This window comes from Polyergus mexicanus, unplaced genomic scaffold (assembly GCF_030449975.1).
Source record: "Polyergus mexicanus isolate NDT 795.1 unplaced genomic scaffold, iyPolMexi1.0 SCAF_26, whole genome shotgun sequence".
Taxonomy (NCBI): Eukaryota; Metazoa; Arthropoda; class Insecta; order Hymenoptera; family Formicidae; genus Polyergus; species Polyergus mexicanus.
In genome coordinates this window covers 94692-118684 of record NW_027223346.1, presented here as the reverse complement: position 1 = coordinate 118684, position 23993 = coordinate 94692, and the positions used below count along the sequence as shown (strand labels likewise).

The following is a 23993-nucleotide window of genomic DNA, read 5'->3' as shown; positions in this document are numbered from 1 at the left end:
GATTATTTAATTATGTAAATTTTGAAAAATGGATACGAATAAGAAAATTTAGTTACGGAATGTAAATGAAGCGCCTTTCAACGGTGTGAACTCTCGTCCTTGTCTCTAAAGATCGTTTAAAAATGCGATGTTATACTCATGCGCGTAATTCCGATGTTCCGCTCGTATAAAGAGAAATGGCCGAGCAACAAGCTTGTGACGAATAGCAGTAATAACTAATAGTACTCGCGCGACGATCTAACGATTATGGCAAAAACGTGAAATGTATATATCTCGCATTAGGATCAGTGTGATTAGATTAAGTAGAGAATCTAATTTCTGCTTTTTTCCCATGCTATTTATCAATCTCGCGAACTTAATGAAATTTCAATATTTACTGCAAACATATACGAATGTGAAAATGAGGCTTATTTATGAAACAATACTTTTGCGTTAAAATTGTATAGTATCTGCGCGTTTAAAATTGTATAATAGTTTATGTATGAAAGAGCAATATTGTAATTTCGCTATTCAATAGAGAAGAGACAGAGATACAAATCGAGGAAAAGCAACCTGCTGCTTTTCACAATCTTCAAAAAGTTATTAATATTTATTTCAACTTGACAATGTTGAGATTCAATATCGAGCACAAACGAAACTCCGGAAACAGACGAAAATACAATACATTTCACCGGTAGAGGTATAATTGAAATATAGGTCAATGTGCCTAAAAACCGGCGAGATGTGCAGTATACCGTAACATTATTCGAGGGATTAATACCTTAACACAATAATCTGCAGCAGCATCACAGAATCTGTTTGCCGTTGAAACCTACCGTATTACGGATGCGCGCGCTTTCGGACACGACGAGCTTTCCTGCAAAAATCGCCGTGAAATCATATCTCTCGCCGTTTAATACCGATGATGTGTGCACGCGAGACGACGGAGGATTATAATTTTCGATACTCGATAATCACGGCCCGGCCCTCGTTTTAAGCTGCGGCCCGGGCACGCAGGCAATTACGCGGTAATCGTAGATATCGCGCACGCAGGCTGAATTCAGGGTACGACCCAGATCCCAAGAAAGAAGAGAGGAGGAGGCTGCCAGTCTCCGTCGATGCGCTGCATCGATGCGGGATAAGATTTCGCCGAGGCCAATCGATAATGCCTCCTCGAGTGATCGATGCGCCTCGCCCGCGATTATCGGCTCGCGGTTATTAACCGCCGCGCCGTACAGATTTTCCGCGGCGCTAATTGCGCTGCATCCGCACGCGGCTCCCGAAACGGGCCGGTTATGCTATTATGGCTATTCGCCGTGCGAACGCGTTGCTGCGCCTGTAGAAAGTTGCAGAGGCGTATTAGATTAGAAACAGTCTTCGAAACAGAGATGAAGCAGCTAACCGTGTTACTTACTATCACAGTTTCGTTTATCGATTAAATTAATTAAATAAACGTGTGACGTCTCTCGCCAATGAATTTATGTTTGTTATACTCTATTTTAATTGTTGACGATCAGTATCTATCTTGACTGCACAAATTATATATTCTCCATATATTTCTATTTATATTCTATATTAAAAACATTGCTTCAAATATATCGTTGCAAATTATGACACGCGTGTTAAATATAATATACAATATATTAACTATCGTATAAGATATATCATTTGAAATAATATCCACTTTAAAGGAGGATAGCTAATTTGAATCTATCGAGCATATTAACAAAAATCATGATAAGACAATTGAAGTTGTTAATAATAGACTTATCAAAATTATACAATAAATTAAATGTCTTTTCAATTCAATTATTTATCGAAAAAATATTGAATTAATTTATGTGTGTTTGCATGGATCGATATTTTCAATTTTATTATATTATATTATATAAGGCAATACGATATTGCGATAGTATTTAATTAATCATTAGAGTGAATCATTAATCATCAAATATATATAACTGATTTAAACTTTAAAATCCGCAACTCTAAAATATTATTTATACAGAGAGTTGCGTGAGATAATAAATGCAATCCGTGGATTTGTCAGAGAGGAATGCACGCGTGATAATCGCAATAGAGCGGATTAAACTTGTAACGCAACAAGTACGTCCAATCAATATTTCTCCCATTTAGAGATAACTCCTTCCTGGTATAACTGATCAATGCGCTTCTAATCAACATCGTCGATTGATGTTTTATATGATTTATTAACTATAAATTTTTCATCGAACGCTAATTATGCTTATCGGAAGATTATCAGCCCTATTAAAACCGCTATGTATCTTGATAATTAGATTAGATTAAAATATGTAATTGTTCGCATTAAATCAATCTGATGCGTAATTTTTACAAGAGTTTTAAAACGAATGAAGAGACAGAATTATAAACATATATTAATTTAATAAAATAATATGCAAATGATTGCAACAGAGAATCTGAATTCGTTGCGAGAGCATAATACAAATTATCTACATTGTTCGAATAATTTAAAATAAAATTACAGATACAATTAATGGATCATGATATTTAATTGAAGTATATTATTCGCTGCAGCAATTTTTTTTTTTTTTTTTTTTTTGCATTTATTACATGATTTTATTTCAATAAATAATAGTGATGTGATACGCGAATCTAAGAGAATCCGAACTAGTTAGAAGAGCAGAGTACCTCTTATTCGGGTAATTTTAGAATTACAAATGCAATGGACTGGAAAATTTAATCGAAGTATATATTATTCAGCAGCTTTGCGTACAATATTACGTGACTTTACTGGCGTTCGGCAGCAAATGACAGTGAGATACAATACGCGATTTGATTCGCTTGGTGAGCGCGTAACGTCTCGTACGATTCCAAAACGGGGTGGCGGTCTCGCGAGAAAGTAGTGAACGCAGTCGTTGGTACGCCCCGCCGTTCGCCAACGAGGAATGCAAGTAGTAACTGTCGCTGCGTATTCGACCGGTTGTTATGAGAAATGTCCAAGTGGACGTAAGTAATGTTTGACCAGCAGCTACGTGGTAACTAATGTCCTAATGCTTTCAAGGCTCGATCGGAAATAATCAGAGAGGATCGTAAATATCGGTATTCGAGTATCCAAGAGAGAGAGAGAGAGAGAGAGAGAGAGAGAGAGAGAGAGAGAGAGAGAGAGAGAGAGAGAGAACCGTTCGTTGCCCGGGCTTTCGACTTTACCGTTGACTTCTTTATTATTGGCAAACAAGATCTACGAGTTAAGAGAGATGATATTTAGCCGTTCCTTTTAACAAGTTCGCGACTATTAACACAATCATAAAACGGATATTAAATGCTCCGACTGATCTTTTTCTCTTGGTCGTTAAAATTTATAGTGCATTATACAATATAATAATAGTAATAATAATAATAATATATTAATTTAAAATAATTATACTTCTCAATGTATGCGCTTTTCATATACTATTATACCATAAACTATATTTATATTTAAAATTATTAATTTTAAATTTACCGAAACTGTTAAGAGTTAATGAATACTATTTAAGGTTTTTAATATTATCATTTAATATCGAACACGTATCGAGAAAAATTATTTTTATCGAATCAAGATCAATAAGGAGATTTGCTGTTCGAAGCGCGGCGCGGGTGCGGACTTCTTTCTGGTCGCTTATATGTTCAACTAACAGCTATGCCTGTCGATACTCTAACATCTACACTCGATCGAGCACGCATCCCTTTATCGAAGTATTTGTTCGCGTCCGTACATAATGTTGCGCTCGTAAACAAGGATCCAAATAATCTTACATCGAGCGATCTCCGATCGGCATATAACCGGGAGGTATTCTCGATTGCTTCTGCAAACGTAAATACGCCCACCCGCCAGAGCCCCGTTATCGACCGCTCTTATCACGCCGATCTGCGCTCATGGAACGAGTCGCTTCTCGAAACCTGGTCTTATTTCCTACGGTAACCGGCATCGAACATGGAGAAAAGATTCGCGTGACCATAGTACGAAGGATTGCAACGAACTCGTCTCGGGTTAAAATCTCGGCTATTTTTTTTATGAAATAGAGACAATTGGCATTCTACAATATATAATCAATATTATGTTTGAATACACTTTTTTTTTCTGAATATCTTTTTTAAATTTTAAAAAGATATATGCAACTTTGCAATTTAATGTTTTAGATACTTTATGTATTATAATACAAATGTTTGTTTAGAAATATACTCATAATATTACTCGATATATATTTATATAATATAAAATTAAAAATAAAATAAATAGGTTTATGAGATAGAGTATTTAATTAGATTATTACAGAAGAGAATTAATAAATTTTTACTAGATACTTTTTAGGATGTATCGCATTATAGCGGAATGTGTACGCATATAAAGCAATAAAGCAGAATATGCAAATGAAGTTGCGACTGGTCGGCGTCTTTCTGCTCGTAAATAGTAATGGGCATACGTTGACACGCGGGGGCGTGAGATTGACCATAGGGACCTTGGTACGTCGTCGGTGTATTAGCAAGCAACATTGGTAGAATGGTGTGAGTGAAAGGCAAGCAAATAGAGAACAAATCGAGAAAGAGTCTTGAGATATGATCTAATGGGAAACGCATGATCAAAAGATTGAGTTAAGATTTGCATCTTCAACATTTTTAATATTCGGTAATAATAAAATTATAATTTGTTTAATCTCAAAGAAATTTTCTTAAAATATACATATATTCTCTTTAATTTTTTTTTTTTTTTTTTTTCCAGAAAAATAAACTCTAAATTTAATGCCATAACTTAATTAATATTATTTCAATTATATTTTTTTTTGAGACTTAATTTACGGAATTTAATGTACGTATCTGTGTGTGTGTGTGTGTGTGTGTGTTTATTATTCGGAGCACAATTAGAAGCGAATATCCGTCGAAAAATTAATCAATAGTTAATTATGCAAATTGAAAATATTCTTTTGCATATAGAGATATTTATTTTCTTCATAATGCGTTGTATAACTAACGTGTAAGAGTATAACTAGGCACGTAAATCTATATTACTCCGTAAAATAGACGGACGCCACGATGGTGTTCGGCTTTCTCGATTCGCATTAGGTCCGATGCGTCAGCCAGCGCACGTGTATCACGCTGCATCATGCAGCGCAACTGCATCCTCGTCGGCGGACGTGCAATCGACTATACGCGAGCTCTCGGTCATACATGTGTGCATACGCGGTATACTTGGACCGCACGTGATTATGGTTATCACGTCGACGATTGGATCAAGTGCATTAGTCACGCACGAACCGAGCATACACGCCGCATACATGTTTCGTATCGTTTCGACCCTAGCTCGGCCATGCTCGGCGGAATACTTTAGGATGAGATCGAGAGACGAGGGCGTGATCCCCCGCGATCTTTACGGCCCGAGCAACCGCGTTCGTGCGATCGAGAGTCAAGGTCATGGTTGTAAAGTTTGTATTCGCGTCGGCATTATCGGTTTCCGCGAGTCGTCGTTGGCAAGTTTGCTCAACGAACGCCGCCACGTGTTGACAAGCGGGATTTAACAACGACCCGTTGCTTCTCGAAGCTTACTTTTCGAAGCGACGCAACAGACGATGCGAGAGATATGTGAGAAACGTAAAGGAAATAGGCGTACGAATACCGTTTCGAGACTCGCTAATGACGCATCTCTCCTCACGCGGTTCAAATAAGTAAGATTTCGTAAGCCACACACGTCACAGCTTTACGAGTTGCTTTCGCGGGTAATGATCCATTCGGTAGCGCGTTTCTAACGGAGATCCATCCTGCCGTCTACTAATTGACCGGCCGATATCTCTCCCATGGATTCTCAATAGCGATCACGATGAAAAGATAATGCCTGGGCGTGGTTAACGTCATTTTAGCGTCGCGATATGTGCGTATCGGGTGTACACGAGAGTCGGGTCAAGGATCGAAATGTATCTATACGTTCCCGCAATCGGTTCGAACACCTGGAGCATACATACATCGCGTATGATCGACGACCAATATGCAGAAGTCGATGGCCCATCGAAAGGTGAAAGAGATTCAAGGTTAATAGAGGTGAAACTTTTTTTCACCATATTACATGGACATTCATCTGAAAGGGAACGACGTGTCCCATTGATCTTTACGCGTCAATATACATAGGCATTTATTAAAATTCTGAACATTCAAATAGCACAACACGATCTGAATATTTCACAAATGATAATTTTTATATATAATAAATCTTTGAGTAATATATATATATATATATATATATATATATATATATATCACTTAAAGATTTGTTTATTGTGTGTTATTACTCATTAATTCAAATATTCACTATTGTTTCTTTCAATCGGGATAATATTTATAAAATCTTATATTAATAACGTTTTTATTAGTAACGTTTCAAGTTGCTGATTTGCATCTGAATTTGAATAAATCATGTATTTAAATTTCTAATGTGCAATAATTTTCTCATTATTACAATATTTAATTTTAAAAGCGAGATTATTCTTGTAATTTCTCCAAATGTATAGTTTTTTCAGTAAAAAATCAAATAAATATGTAACTCTTTGAGTAACGATTTAATTAACGATTATCTCTACTAGTAAAAGTGAGTATTCATCGTACGGGATGATCGTATGATCCGGCGTTGCACGGTCAAAGTCGACGGGAGGCTAGCTAGTCGCGGTCATTAATTTGTCGCGGCCAAGTTACGATCGTGGAACTTCCTCGTCGGACTTGCATCGCGAGAAACTTACGATGCTACTTGCCGCGGCAAATGTATAATCGCCGATTACCCTAACAAGTACGTAGTGCATCGAGGCGACTAATTAAGCGATTATAGCATCTCGAGTGAGCTAACGAGTGTTAATCCACTAGCGAGTCGTGCCTGTTTGAGCTCACGGGGGTCAATTTACCGCGCGCCTAACCGAGCACGACGATGAGCTTGCTTATCAACGTGTTTGCTGAAAACCTCATTTCGCGGCCAAAGGCACGATACTTTTATCGTTCGATTATGTAAACGCGAACACCAATGCCTCGCATTGCTTTCCTTCTTTTCTCATGCGCTCTCGAGAAACGTTTCATTTAATTAATAGATATCCATAAATATGTCTCGAGTGAGAAGAAACAATAGAGACTAAATGAAATTTTGAGAGATGCATAAATTAAAATCGTAAGAAGAAAATGAAATTTTATTGAAACGATCCGACACGTCACAAGATTTCAAGTAGTCGCTATTTCATCTAGTCGACTAATTAAACGATTAATCGCCTACGGATACGATGAAGCATTAATCTATGATTAATCGCGGTTATATAGGTAGGTAATAGACTGTTCCCAGTAAAATTAAGAATAATAATTCACCGAATTATACGTTATAACCCAGTTATTATCGATAAACTTCACGGTCGCCGTCCGCTTGGGCGTTTTCATTTTAGTTGAAATCGATCGACGAGAACTGCGCGAATAAATAGGAAGTTAAGGAGACGAAAGAGATGGGTTGAGGATTGGTGAACGCCTGCGTATGAGTGCAGGAAAGAGAAAAGAGGGGGAGTAGGACAAATGCTGCGACCATGTAATTAGAAATCATGGGGATTTACGGGGCATCGGGCAATAAATCCAAAAAGTAACGGCTAATAGCACGCGTATTGACGTATCCATCTGGCTATCGTTCATCTTTCTCACGAGTCTCATCGCGTGCACGCCCGATATCCGCGACGCGCGCCTCGCGGCTACTCGCTCTCGCTCGTTCACGCGGTTGGAACGACGAGACGAAAGGATCGACGCCTCCAGAATGAACTACGGGGTTTTCTTCTCGCGGGGGGGGGGGGAGGGGGGGAGAGGAAGGATGGTCGCGGCGCCGACCATAAGCATGCTTGATTTACGTTAAAAGCCGAGTCGGGGCCCGCATTGAATGAATCTTTATCGAGTAGGAGTGAGACGATGACGATGAACGATCGGCGATTTGTAGAGGTGATCGTCGAATGCAAAACGGATATATATCTATATATGTGTACACGCGCTCGAACGAATCTGCTGATCATCGTAACCCATATCCCGCGTGCACAAAACGCGCTTTGAGAAGATCGCTTTTTATGCCGGTACAAAAATTGCAATCACAATCGTCTTTCAACAGTTCGTTACGAGCAGTATAGAATCTTATCAACTGTCGTGTTTCAAATGGAGATTCTTTGATAGATTTTTTATTTATTTATTAATTATAAATTCTTAACGCATTCGTGGGAAATTGAAATTGAAATTATGTATATTTTGTATCTGTTAAAATTGCGTTAAATTAAAATTAAATAAATTTAGATTTTCTTGTACCTGTGTGTAGAATTTCAAAACTTGGTTTATTTGTAGCTTCTTGATTTTATTGTGTATATATATATATATATATATATATATATTCTACCATACACATGTATTTAATATCGATTACGATTTCAACTCTATCTTGATAATGTCATCATATACTGAAGTATAACAGTAATACTGAATATGTTGCATCGCATGGCGGAGACGATACAATTCTCCAGCGAGCACAGGCAGGTTCGGATTAACGTCTTCATTTCACGAGAAACCCCTTGCAATGGTGCGCCGGTAATCGATCGGTTATGGTAATCCGAGCAAGCGCGATCGTTAAAAAAGCTGCGCGCCAACCATGCGGTTACGGTATACCTAGTGCAACCGCCGCCATGCGGCGATAAGCGGTCGCGATGCGTGCAATTCGATTAACGCAACAGCGGGCGCGCGATCGACCGTTCGTCGTGCGTGAAAAGAGAGAAACCTGCGGAAGAAACGCCCACCCGTCGTCTATCTACGATTGCAGCTAATCGCGGAGGCGATGTGCTGATTTCTTTTGACGTATTTTGTATAGGATGATCGACATTTTATTCATTAGTAGACAGACAGCGATAGAGATAGATACCATCGTAATACTTGAATTGTAAGAAAAAATAACTAATGAATTTATTGTCACGGGCATAAGAAACGCGATTTTTTCGTTACAAAATTATTATATTTATATAATTTTTTATGTCGTGTTTTTTTTTTCTGGTTTTCTAGCAACGCAACGCACATGTTGCTTTGTCACGATGAATTTATTACGTGATGTATGCGTTGTAAGATTTATGATGTTATATAACGTGCTACAATTTATATAAACAAATATTGTATATTGTCATATCTCTGATATATATTAAAATACATGTTACACTTGATATACATTAAAATTAGAATTTTAATGCATTGGTGAAATAAAATTGTTACTCGATTAATTTATCATTTTCAAAAATTATTTATAATTGTAGGATTGAATGTCATAGATCAAAATTATTGAGCGATGATAAATAATGATGGTAATGGTGAAACTCATGGAAAACTAGAACGCTATATTCTATATATAGTATTACTGTTATTTGTATGAAAAATTAACCGATAGCTGCAAATTGAGAAGAGACAGAATTCTGCGTGTGAAATTAATTGTAGTTTTTCCAACATTATCAAAGAGATAAATATAAAATTTACGCTTTTAAAAACTTTAATAACTTTGGTACGATGTTTGTTTTTCATCGTTAGACATTATTATTGTGTTACTGTGTAAACAGCCAGAAAATGTCGCCGCGAATTATCATTCACGCCTTGGGCAAGTACCTTCGGAAGAGCTTCAAGGTGTTACGCATGTATTTATGAACTGGCAACGCGATGCGTTCGTAACCGTATGTCTCATAAAACTCTACACATCCAGATATCCCCAGTACGAGACTAATGAACTCGCGCATTAATATATCTCTTGGTTTCGAGTTCGCACAATGAGATTTACATATACCTGAACGCACCTAAATCCGATAATGTAAAGAAATAAGAAAAAAATCTTATCTAATTTCGAAATGTTGTTTAAGATGGAATGTTAGACTATTAGGAATAAAAATAGTGTTTTCCAAATCAAATTTCTGATATAAAAAATATTTGTTCTAAATTTATAAATGAATTTATGATTATAAGAAAAGTACGGGAAAAATTTTGGGAGATTCAACATTTTTATTTTATTTTTAAATTCGCCTTATAGTTTTGAATTTGATCTATTGTATCTCAGGATATTTTATATTCTCTGAGCTTAACAAGATATTCTCACGCAGTTACGTATGTATTTCTCATCTTATCTTTCTTCCTATCGATTTCTACAAATATGTTTTTATCTGATGTTTATCTGTAAGCAATGAGTATGAGATCAATTAGTAATCGACTTTCACGGCCTTTATCTATAGATATAGCATCTTTTGAACATTATTACGTTCTCAAACATAGATCAGCTCGAAGCGATGCTAAAAGGCGTCGGCTATATTTAATGATCAGTAGTATATAGTCGGGGTTACGACCCCGGCATCACGACCGCGGTAACACGGATGAAAACGAACTGTTACTCAGCACTTATCTATTACGATCACGGAATTGTTTATAATGTCACTGCCGATACATATTTTACCCCGTAGCTAAAAGACCTTATTCAAAGAGAGATGACCCACTGTCGAGGTAGATACAACTTGTAAAAGGATGTCATTTAATAATTTATACCGAGCAGGGAGATTGCAATCGGCAATCGCTCATCGTGAATCGAATCATGATCTATAATCTATAATCTATAATCAACCGAGCCTGCCAACGTTTACTGCCCCATTGAAATAATTCATGTTGCACAATCGCATGTATCTACTTGGAACGCAAATTAAAATATGCAAGGAAATAATACCACATGTGCGAACAAATCAACTTCTAGAAGAGCATCATAACTTTTACATCTCTTTAGAGAGGCAAATTGGATTTTGATATAGTTTCGATATTATATGTGCGCATAAACGGTTTTAAAAACGGTTTCCTCACGCAAGAAGAAATCGATATATTCGATAAACTTTCTACGTTAAACATTAAATAAGACTGTTTTATTTGTTTCTATTGCAGGATACATAGACGTCGTCGGGAGACCGGTTATCGAGTTCGAGGACAACGTATCCACAAGGGAAGATCTCTCCGTTAGAGAGACATCGTCTTTTCTACTCTACCTCGCTCGTCTACCCAGGTACGTATCTCTCCCGTCATATAACGTTCGCGTAATGCATCAACCTCGAAGAAGAACGTCGAAATCACCCTACGGAGTCGCGGGATATCGATAAATCAGCTGGATTATATCGCGAGATGAGTCGCACGCGCGTGCGCGCCCATTGGACCGTGCCATAAATTTATGAATTCGATTAGCGCGGCCCGCGATAATTTTTTGCGAGAGGGCGTTTTTAACCCGCGGAGAAGAATTCACACTTTACGGCCGCGGCGTGCCGGCGCGAGACACCCATTTATTACGACGGCATCTGTGCTTCTCAACGAGGCCGTTGTAGCCGATAATAACTGAAATCATCCGACTTCGAATTGGCAATTTATTAATCCTGGCCGGCTCACAGAGAGAGAGGAAGGAGCGCGCGAGCTTTCCGCTAAATAAACGTGATCGACGTCGGTGTCGGTAATAATTATAATTTTCCGCCGTCATGAAATCGCGGGCACGCCCACTATAATCGTCGATGCGGAGCAAAATCGCGGCTCACCGTTCTTCCTGGCCTGCTCGTATCTCTCCGCCCGTTCTACAAGCTCTCTAACGAAGCTTCCTCTCATTTGTAAGCTATTCAATTAACGCGTTTACGATACGTGCCCACCGATATAGCACTTTCTAACATCGGTGTAACACTTTAGATTAGATGCCGCGTGAGAACCAAATCGAAACAAATCGACATCTATTCGATTACGGAAAATGTATACATATTGCGAATCTAATATTTGATAAGGTAGTTATCGATAAATTGTTAATTATTGTATTAAAGTCATTAATTAACTAATATATTGAAAATTAAATTTAATTGACCGATAGAGATCCAATTGAGAAATATTATGTACGCGAGATCCGTCTTCTCCGAATTTAGTGCCACATGATACTCGATTTATTTGAGTTTATTCAACGTAAAAATTACGAAGTGGCTTCAAACTTACGAAGTGAATTGAAACGAAGGAATTTTAGCACGTATCTTTTGCAAAAATTAGTGGATTTTTACTTCTTGGATGCGCATCATAAATAGCACTTTTCGACTGCGCTTATCAGTAACGTAATAATCGCTATATCATTCGCGATTTTTTTTGCGGCGCTCTTGACCGCGCACATTCGTATACTACTTTCTAGCTCATAAATCATGCCGCGGCTTTATGATTTTCCGCGCAACGACCAACTCTCATACGCAAATGAACGGGAGAACAGCGTTCGGAAAGGCGACGAAAAGGGAAGAGAACGAGAGACAGAAAGGACGAAGGCGAGAAAAGCGCGCGCTATCAACGCCCGGGGTGTTTCTCGATGAGAGAAATACCGTCGAGATCTATCTTTCGGCATCTTCGACGCGATTGAGGCAAGAGCGTCATTTCCGCGTCGGCGACTCTTTCCCGTCGATACGGCATGTCGGCATGGGAAAAAGTCCGGCGGAAAATTTCTGCGATTTCATCGACGCCGCGCCGCGTCTATATAATACCGCCTTTCATCGGTATCTCTCGGTGCGAAGTTTAATTCACGCAGCTGATAGGCCGTCCCCGCGGGCTTTCCGCCACGTATCTCTCCGCGGGAATAATTGAAGGGATCCCTAGAAAAATATCGCGCGCGCTTTCGTCGATCGCACTACGCGGGAATTAATACGAATTTACGACGAAAAAGATCGCCGTGTAACAAGATGTATTCATAAGACTAACCCATGATTTTCCGTGTCGATACCGCGCATAAGAAACGCTCTCGTGATTGACTAAAACTCGCAAAAGCGATTTATCTCTTACGTTCCCAGGATCGGTATAAGCACGCCGTGGCGATACTTTTAATTTATCGCGGCCGAGTTATCATCTCGCGTGGCCACAATACGACGCATTGTTACGCGTCGATATCTTTCGTTGCCGGAAGAAAGGCGGACACGCTCGGCAGCGAATACTCCACGCACGTGGACTCTATATCTCTCGCCGTGGAATTCGCGACGAAAGCCCGGTGTCGTAATGATTCTCTAAGCGGTATAAATCAGCGTTCGTTATAAATCAGCGTGTCGGTTATACGCCGCGCGGCGCGAGAGATTCATTAGCATTTTTTCGCGCGACCGCGGTGGGAAAGCGCGACGTTGACATAGCGCCTCGCTGGGCTATCGGTGGCAGATTACTCGCAGATAAGTCAGACGATGCAGATTTATCGCGAACGAAACAACGAAACGTCTGGGAACCTCCTCGCGTGAAATTGACCCCGGAATTTCCACATACGCGTTGAAGGCATATGAAACTTTATATGTACACACTTAACGCGCGTTATCGTACCGTGTAATATGTCTCCTCGACGAGGCGTAAAAACAAGCGGCGCTCTTTCATCCCATCGTGCGATCACGCGGAAGAGCGTTTAATCGATGGACAAATCGCGCGTAATAAACGGGGTAGATAGAGGCTCGTTACGAATCTGGGACTGGCACATGCACTCTAATTAAATACAGATGTGCGCGATTCGTAATTTTCGAATAATATTCGAATACTTATGAATATAAATTCTCGACAAATTTTAACATGAATAAATATCGCGGCGCGTATTTTTAGCAGCGATACAGTGAGTGACGCCACGTACAGATGTTTACATTCTTAATTATCGATTATTGATTTTGGCTTTCTCAAGACGCGAAAGCAAGTTTGTGTAGAATGAATAAAAATATATACCATATTTCAATCACGTCTAATTTTCGCGGAAAATGAAATGGCGAAAGCGTGGTGGTTACGCCGTTATCATGCATCGAGAGTGCACTTATCGCGCATGTTTGCGAGTATCGATATTTATTGGTCAATTGAAATTTACCGACAAATGTGAGATATAGACTATTAGCTTATCGGCTAATTGTCTCCGTTTTAATTAAACTTTCTGTGTTTGCATTTATATACTTGTTCGTTCTCTCTTATATATGGTAGACTAGCCTTTATTCTTTGCATTTTTTTTTTTTTTTTTTTTTGTAAACTTTATATATTCTGATTTTTTTACTTTTTGATATTTTTCATGGATTCTTGTTAAAAAATATTAAACTCGAAATAAAAATAAAACATGTGATTAAATTTATTGACATACAATAAGAGTCAAATACGTATTTTTTTTATATATTAAATAAATTTTGAATATTATTAAACAATAATGTCGCAAAGAACAAAATGAAATAATTTAACTAAAAGCAGTAAATTGATGCGTGAAGGATGAAATTTATGATCTTAAGAGGATATACGCGTAACGGATCTGTACAACTTTCTTAATTCAAGATTGTCATAGTGTGAAAGAACAAGTAACGTTTTACCGCAGTTGCTTTTACAGTGGCCGCCTTGAAAGCTTATATATCTCACACGGGAGAAATATATTAAGCGTCAAGCGAGACTCCCGCGGTTTGCGTTACGCGTAATAACTTGATTGGTCGCGGTGAAAGGTCGAATCACCAAAAGTAATTCGCAAATGCATCGCCAGGCGAAATTGACCTCGAGTCGTCTTTCACCGTTAACTCGCATCACCGGTTTGTCCAGCGTTGAATCGGAGCTTTAATCGTTATATTAAGGAGGAGAGGGTGAGAAATTGACTGATGGATACTCACGTAAAGATACACGTCGCGTTAAAATGTATTCGTGTCGAAATCACGACGGAGATGTCTTATTAGCAAAACTTTATTCATCGAGTAAATACTTATATACAATACTAATTATTCACGGTAAAAAAAAACACACACACACAACTTAGACAATTTTTTTTTTCCTTTTCTCTCTCAAGAATCAGCTCGATATGATTCACAATAGTTTTGTAATAAACAACTGTTTTACAAAGATCGAAAAGTTTAGTAGCATGTCAATGTATATATTTACATCAACTATATACACAGAAACTAATAACTAATAAATCGATTACGCGAGCAAACGGTAGGTCAAAAAAATATCCTGGTGGCTGACAATCCGTCGCGTATTTATCGTGTATATCACGTAGGACGGAAAGTCACGAACGGCAAATCGCAGAACGATAGGATCGCGGGGTATTTCTCGTTGATCCAGTTGTGCACCTGACCGCATTTCTGCATGAGTTATGGATGCGCATCAATCCTTTTACCCTGCCCTCCCTCCCTCTCTCGCCCTCCATCTCGAGAAGCCGTCGTGATTGTCGGCTCTTCCTGCCCTCCCTCCCACCTCGACACAAGCCAACCCTTCGTTTCTGTCGGTGGTAACGGTAACGATGGCTTCGGCCAAACGTCCTTCCTCGTTATCGCGCGCTCGCTTTTCCCTCCGGGACGAAGATTCGTAGCTGCAGTTTACTGACCTACTTCCGAGATCGTATCTGCTGCCTCTCGTTTTTTTCGTGCCGTCTCGTCGCTTTTTCTATAATCGTTTCCTTCTTATTTCTCTGGCCCATCTTTCTCGGTATAGCAATATTTCTTATCCTTAGTCTTGAGCTCTTTTTTCTTCCTCTATCGGATATTTTATGTCTCTCGGAACTTTCATTTTTTTCATTAGGCGCGCATCTCGATACGAACCGTCGTGATTTCAGCAATCAGTTTGCCCCCAATCAGTTTTTATTTATATATACCTAATTAAAAACATTTAATGGATGAACGATAGACATTTTTCCGAATGAATCCATTGATTGATTTATCGGTTTTGCGACATTTTATATGTACTGTAGTAATATATACAGTATAATTTAAGATATTCGACAGAAGCGTAATTAATTTTAAATAAGGAAGGAATAAGAAAATTTTACTTTTTAATTGCACATATTTTTACAGAAATTATATTCCATTGGTCTTTTATTCGTTTAAATTTATTCATATAATACAACACGTAATCATATGTCTACATGTCTACATTTTATTGTGGATATGAAGGTTTACATTTTTTCATAACGAGACATATAATCTCGCGGCTTGCTTCATTTTCTTCTCGCTCTCGGCGGGAAAAGCTACGCGATTTTTGCGCAATTGATCCTCGTTTGCGAAGCGATTAACGATTCGTAATGTTTAAATACCGGCGATTTTTACGCGCTCGTTAAAACACTACTAACATTATTATTAGAACGTTATTACGAATATATAGGTTTGCCCGTTTTTAATGTCAGTTCGCACGGCCTACCGACGTTTCGCGGACGACTTATGCTCCACTTACGTCGAGCTCGACTTGTCGACTTTCTACGAGCTCATCTCTCGTCCCTTCAACAATCCGAAATTCGATCTTTCGAGAGTCAATCATTGCGATCAGTCACGTATTACAATCGTCGCTTTAAACTAACCAACTGGGTGATCGAATATTTTGATATTCCAATAAGAGATTCGATTTAATAATTCTTTTATGAGATATATATTTTCTAAATACTATGCGATATATACTATTATCTTATGACAACGTGGGATTTTTCTGTATGATTTATTTTGTATATTGGTGAATATGGATTGGTAGAAACTGACAGCTGTCAAAAGAACGAAATTTATTAATTCATATGCGCGAATATATATTTCGATAATCAATAATTTTTTTCGGTTTTTAGCAAACTGTGTATACGATGTGATGAAATCTTTTTCAAAAATCGAATATTTATCGAGGATGTATGGTATTCTTCTCGGTTCGACTGTTTAAAAGATAGCTCTAACCATGCACTGTCCACCGCGGTGATTATCATTACCGAAGCTTATCGTGGCCGATGACGTACTAACGTTAACTACTATATTTATCCGAACTTTATGGCTCGTGACTAAGCGTCAGAATGGAACTTTGGCTTGATCGAATCCACGATGAAAAAAAAAAAAATGTGGATTCTCGTAGCCATAACAGTTAGACGCTTCCGATATGAGACCGTAATATAATTCACGTTCGTTTACCAGAAGATGTTTCCGGGTATGATTCGCGCAGATTGTGCCCCTCAGGCATTTTCTCTCGGTTGGCGAGGAAAAAAAAATTTCAACGTAACATCATCGTTGCAGCAATGATAAGCAGAGAGTTGAACGGCGATCGACGTCGTCTTGCTAGCGCATCGGCCAATATGACATTCGCATGATTCCGGGATCGCGAAATTATCGTCGTCACACCGGGACACGGTCTCTCGGTGTCAATTGCGAGCCGACAGTCAGTCGTGACGCAGCCTCCATTCGCCACAACCTTCGCCCACCCAGGACGCGGTCGTGATTTTTTAGACCCCGTTGTAACGCGGAGCAATGTGTATGTATGTATTGTACATACGACGTATCCGCGTGATACCGAATGCGCCGGTTCTTCACCGAGAGGTCTAGGTTGACAATGGTTGCTAATGCATCCATGAAAGATTCTTCCGAGAGTGGGCAGTGACGTAATTGATCGCTGACAGTATTAAATAAATTCACGCCTGCACGCGTTTAATATTCAGACGCACTCCGAGAGTCGATACGATATTTTGTACGTTTTATGCGATTATCATATTACATCGCGAATCTTTAAAGATTACGGACCATATTTAAGAGCAGTAACCTGATTTTCGAAAAAATAGTTTCGAAAGATTTTTAATTTTTGATTAAATATTTTTGAATTCAATGCAACGCTTATGCTCAAGTGATTTAAATATTTTAATATATATATATATATATATATATATATATATATATATATGTGTGTCGAGCACAAGGTATTAAATCATCAAATCGTTAACTAGAAAGTAGAAATGGAAATTAGCGTTTGATAAATGTTGCGAACCCTCGACAATCTTATATTAAACCGAACAAGTGATTATAATTAAAGTCGTCTACGATCCGTTCCATGCGCGCTACGGTGACATTGACTTGCGCTGGTTGAAAAAGAGAGAGAAAAAAAGAGATATCTCCATCTCTCGATAGCATCTCGTCCCCGTTACTAACGTCATTACGAAAGGAAGCGTACACCCGCTCGGCATCGCAACGGGATCTCCGGCGAGCGACAAAACCTATCGCGCGGCGCCCTTTCATTAGCTCTCTCGTCGACGTGTGGGACGTGTAATTTAGGCGAAGCGCTAACTGTCAGGCACGCTAACGGGCGATCAGTGTCGACACGGCAACCCCTGGGCAACCTCGTCTTATCGATCTCGTTCCGTTGCCGGTAAATTGCATCGGTAAAGGGGGACGAGAGGGGGACGCAATCGCGCAACATACTCTCGCCAACACCTATATTTATCATACGTCAACGAGGCGCGCGCGACGGTTGTTACATCGCGCGCTGATGAACCCGAGACGCGCAAAGGACGTGGGCGTCACGTAGCGCAACGTTAACTCGGCAAAATCAAAGTGATTTACTTATCAACACGATCGCCAGTTCCGGGGAGCGACGGCTGCTGTGATCTAGCTGTTCCGCGCCGTTGAGTTTCTCACAGGTACGCGTGTCATTACGGTTACACGTGAAAACGGCCGGTTCGATAATATAATACAATAGATCGCGCGATGATTCCGACGAGGAAGGGTGGTGCGCGCGTCTTCTTATCGATCATCGTACGGTAAAAGAGAAGAGAGATATGCGCGAATAATTCAGCCATGTCTGGCAAATTACATATGCATCGAATATGCATAGATGATGATTGCTTGAGGAACATTATCAAATTATTCAATCTTTTAGTTAAATAATATCGGAAATATGATTTTCATTAAACTTCAAGTTTATAGATATTAATTAAAAATTATATTTTCGAACGTATAATGCATAATTTATAAATTATTTTTATATTATACAATGCGTGATATAAAAAATTAAAAAATAATTACTAAAAATCAATTGTGCGTGAATAAAGATTAAATATCGAGGACTTTGATAATTCTCCCTCCACCAATGATAACATCATTCAAGATCATTATTGCGATTATCTCACGGCATTGAAATCCAGAAACATAATCTTCGTGGGTTCAAAGGTTACCTCCGCCGTGATTATATACTAGGACGTTTAACGACAGGAAGTCGAGACAGCGATTTGATTTTATCTTATTCACTACCGCCCCAACAAGATTCGCATACATCGACTCACGGTCAACTCTATGATTTGCGCTATCGAGTTTTACGAGGAATAGCGACGTTCAGTTGCACGTGCAATTTGAGAAGGTTGTCACGAAGCATTTACATAGGCGTCCCTTCGGCGCACTCGAGAAATTTCGAGCGTGTCGATTATGCCGCGACAGAGAAATCGGAAGGAACGTTGACTAGAGTCGTAACCAGAAGTGAAAGATATATATAGAGTACGGGGCCAGAGAAATATATGCGCGGTTCCCCGTAGCCTGTCGCGCTGATGACAATTTAGGATAGATCTCGGTACGACACGGTCGCGTACAAAGCTCGGCATTGTGTGACGGTCAGACACCGCACCACTGTGCTGTGCTGTGCGGGAGCACGATTACTATATACTGGAGAGAGTATGAGAGAGGAGGGGTGTGGGTGCCACGGGAGCCGCGTGAGAAACGCTGCATGCTTAATGCCAGCTACCCACGTGTCATAACTTAATGCCGTTTGCGATACCCGATACAATTGGGTTACGTTTAGCTGGCTGAAATTGCGCTCACCCGCATTTTCAGCTACCGGAGACACGATCTGATTATTACAACTATATAGGTATTGGTTCCTGTGTACGCGATCAAATTTTATCGCAGCAAGTTCTTTTTTTTTTTTCTTTCTTTCTTTCTTTCTCGTTATAATATTTGCTTAATAATTTAAATATGCACATTTAGCGTGCGCGGTAAAATATTTCATTATAAAAAATTGATTGCAATTAATTATACGGGTTTCTAAAATGAATATTATTCATGTTTTTTAAATTGGGTATAATGTAGTTTTCATTTGCAATTTACTCGGATATCCAGCAATAAGTGACATTAAGAATGCATTGTTACCGCTATTTAAATAACCGCTTTGTTCTTAATCTTAACCTGTCAACTGTGAATTGCGAGTGTCGTGAGAAACGATACGGCGATTTAAGTAATACATAACGAGGCCTGGTCTGACGGCAGGACCTGCACGTGTGTAACGTCGATTTACAAAAGCATTGCCATACAACGAGAATGAGATACGCTTCACTCCGCGCATGACGACGGGAAGGAGAAATCGTAACAGCGCACACGTGGGAGATTTTACCATACGTTTGTATACTACTGTGACACACGATGACTCGTGTGTGCGCACGGAATTCTTCGACGGGAGCGATAATATTTGCTTAGGAAATTGAACGTTTGTAAATAAGATCCGATGCTCACTCGCGTATATACAGTGGGATACGGTTTCGATAAGCAACAAGCTGTGCTCGGCTAATACGAGACGACGGATGATTATTTTTAAATGACGAATAACATCACGCACAGTTAACTCTGAATATTAATGTTGCTTCGACGCTAATGACAATGTGTTACTTAATTTTTTAGAAATATTTTTTAACAAATATTTTACTCTAAAAATCGCTTCACACATATCGTAAAACGCCGCAATAACGCTGTAATAACAATTTCGACTACTTTAATGATGGAACGGATTACGATAAAATTAAGCAGTTAATGATCTAGAGTTATGTTTTTTCACAATTTAATATTTGATATATTATATCTTAAATTTTTAGCGCCGAACGCACGAAAGATGGCTTCACTATTTTCATACTCAACGATTCTAAGGAGAGTGTGGAGTTTATGGACAAAATGTTGGTTTTGCTGCAGGTAAGAACAATTTCAAACAATCGAACGAATAAAGACTTTGTCGTACCATCGTCATAGAAATCACGCGTAATTGTTGCTTTTATAGGGCAGAATCAACGTGGCGCAGACTCTCGTGTTTCGGAATGCCGTGACAACGCATGGACCGATCGATTCTCCGTTACCTCTCAGTAATGTCCAGGTGAGTGTCTGACGGACAATTGAATCTCTTTAAACAACATTGAACAACATTCCGCTTTCTGCGGACAAGAAAGTAGTTAATGCTCCATCGCTCAATCGTTGTTTTTGGTTGCTTGCATTGTTTTTGTGCATTAGCTGCTGGTCCAAATTCCACGGTGCCATTATATTCCGATTTCTCGAGTGCCCGCACATTCGCATTTCGTATACATTGCGTACTTCCTGTCGCTTAATTACGTTATCGCCGAGAGGTTTCCATTGTGATGAGGACTTTTTTTGTCGTCGCGTAAACGAATATCGATACAAAAGCTAGAACTCGGTGTTTGTATGCGATAAATGTAATTTACGATCGCACAAGTACGAGCACAGAGCGACTCTGAGACATTATAATTATATCCATAAACGTTTCCTTTCAGACTGTCGTCGTGAATGGCGCCACTCTCGCCAAATATATTTCCAGGCGAGAAGAAAATCACGATCAGATGCAATGGATCGCTTTTTACAAGGTAATTATGCCTTTATAATGAATATGTAAATTTGTCGACATATTACGAAAATTGAAATATTGCCATGTTTGTATTCTAATTATTAAAATTTTTTTTAACTATTTTTTTAAAAATCGGTTATTGTGTTTTTTTAAATCTTGATTAAATCTCACAAACACATATATTTATTATATTTCGTAATTTTTCCCATTTGTTAATCCTCATTCTTTTTTATTCCTAAAATCGCTCTGATTTCTCTCGAAATTCTTCGAGCTCAATATACATGACATAGCGATTGAAGATTAATATTTTCAATTTTTCATTATAAGTTATTAGTTTATCGATGAGAATTTTTTGGAGAAAAATTGATACGACTGGGACAATCGAAAATTCTCAGTTGTAAATTATGATGAAAAGAGGAATTTAATTGAAAAGAATTAAAAACCGAGAATCCTAGACGATCATCTTACATAATTAATTCTGTATGAAATAATTGAATGTGTCCTCCTGCAGTGATCAAACTATTTTACGACATTATCGCGATAGAATTGCCGAGACCGCATTAATCTCGGGGCATTAATCGATTGATCGAGAAGATCGATCGATCTTTCGCTGGCGCGCTTTCACAAAAATAAACTATTGTTAGTATCGCGCACGTGTAGAGTTATATCGATTCACTTTTACTATACATTTAAGCTTTTCGCCATTCCATCCCCAGCTTAACATACAAAAGTTAATAATTTAATTTTTACGATAAATCTTGATGTGTTATATCGGCCAATATTAATATATCTCGTTATATAGATACGTATGTGTTAATTAATTGACCGTATCGGGAATCGATATCGCGCTATGTCGAACATAGCTACATTTCGTCGCGAGTTGATCTAATCCGATTGGTATTTGCGCGCGCGCGCGATCCGATTCGAGCGAACGAATAATTGGAGCTAAGAAATCATCGAGATAATAGATAGTTCGGATTATTTGTTCTACATTCTGCAACAGTTATGCGTCATTCATTACGTACCTCTTTAAACAATGTACTCTCTCCGTAAGATTAATAATGTTTGATCGATTACGGTTCATTGAATCGCGCAGTCGCCGTGTCAATCAGACGTGTCTACTTTTATACGTCGCTGACATTCCTTCCGGATATCGGCTGTCGATCAAGAATATTTCGTCGGACCGACCGCGAGAATATTATCGGGAAGTAGATGAATCGACGCTTCAACATGATTGGTATTTTGATTTGCCGTAGGAGTACGACAGCCTCATGACGGAATGGCAATCGGCTGGTCGCAGGTTGGCTCTCGAAATGTCGGAGTTGAAGGAATGCGCAAGCCTGTCCGGCACTTTGACGCCTCTCGGTCGGCTCCTCACGGACCCCACATTGAGAAGAACGTCTAGAGATGCCGAAGAGGCTATCGCCGCGCTCGAGGAACGCGCGGTCCCGCTTTTGCACATCGAGCACGTTAGGTAAAACAATTTTATATTCATAATGAGCGCGTAAAATGTGCATTGTTGTGCATGTTCTTTTAATATGTGAGTGTGTGAGTTGCACAAATTATTCTTTTATACAATATATATTATATTTTACAAAAAATAATTTTTTTATTATTTTAATTAATTTTCTTTTAAACGAAAATATTGATGTTTAATCAATCATTGCTGTATTAATCCTGTATTAATCAATTCTCAATATCGTGTGTATTACACATAGTGTCATAAAATATAATGATCATATTTGCAGTAATAATAATTAATTTCTTTTTGCGAATAATTTTTGCCGTTAATTAAAGATCGCATGAATTTGAAAAAGAGACGATTGCCAGTTTCGTAAGGCGCGCGAGCTTGTTGATAATATATGTATCATATTTTGCATTTTTACATTTTTATAGAGTACAATATATATTGTTGACCAAGGATATCTTAAAGCGGACATAAGGATATGCGGTAGTCGATACGCACTCAGTTCTGATTTGCGGTTTAACCTTCGCGGAGTCGCGAGTTGGCGATGTTTTCAACATTTCATATGCGAGAGGGGATGGCTATGAATTTGAATTTTTAACTGTGTGTAACGATTATGTTTCTTTTTTATTTTTTCAGATTGTCGGTGAAACGAGCCCGCAGATTGGTGGAGGAGGTGGGTAAAGCCGCCACCAGACTGGAGTCTTCGTTCGAGTCGCGACGCGCGACTATTCGCAATCTCGCGGTTCTACGGAGCATCGAGGATCAGGCGCACGAGGTAAGTCTTGATCAAATTAATATATCTGCGAGCCATTCGACAAGTTTCGTAAATTTTCTTTGTTTGCGATCTGTTTTGATCAATCTATAATCGAAATCAGCTTATTCGATCGACATTAGTCTTGGATGCTAGTATCAGCATGAATGAGTCAGAAAAAATATTGCGATTAACCATGCTATAGTTTCATATTTCTGATACAGAGAGATATACTTAAATATGTAATATATATAATACAATATATTTATCTGTTTTGGAGAGAATAGGAAAAAAAAATGATATCAGTTGTTTAATTTTATAGTTAAAAATCAAAAGAAAATATCGGTATTATCTTTATCATTCTACACAAGAGAATTTATATACAATAATAACATAATACATAATAATTATTCA

General features: G+C 38.6%; 1 protein-coding gene across 3 annotated transcripts in view; it reads left to right on the top strand.

Moving 5' to 3' along the window:
- Positions 1–23993, top strand: part of LOC138943409 (puratrophin-1) — a 276837-nt gene that overhangs the window by 172089 nt on the left and 80755 nt on the right. For all 3 annotated transcript variants that reach the window (XM_070314241.1, XM_070314239.1, XM_070314240.1), the window contains exons 6-11: positions 10927–11044; positions 20606–20699; positions 20785–20877; positions 21290–21379; positions 22617–22834; positions 23465–23603. In XM_070314241.1, coding sequence (XP_070170342.1) covers positions 10927–11044; positions 20606–20699; positions 20785–20877; positions 21290–21379; positions 22617–22834; positions 23465–23603 — 752 coding nt within the window. The remainder of the gene's footprint in view (positions 1–10926; positions 11045–20605; positions 20700–20784; positions 20878–21289; positions 21380–22616; positions 22835–23464; positions 23604–23993) is intronic.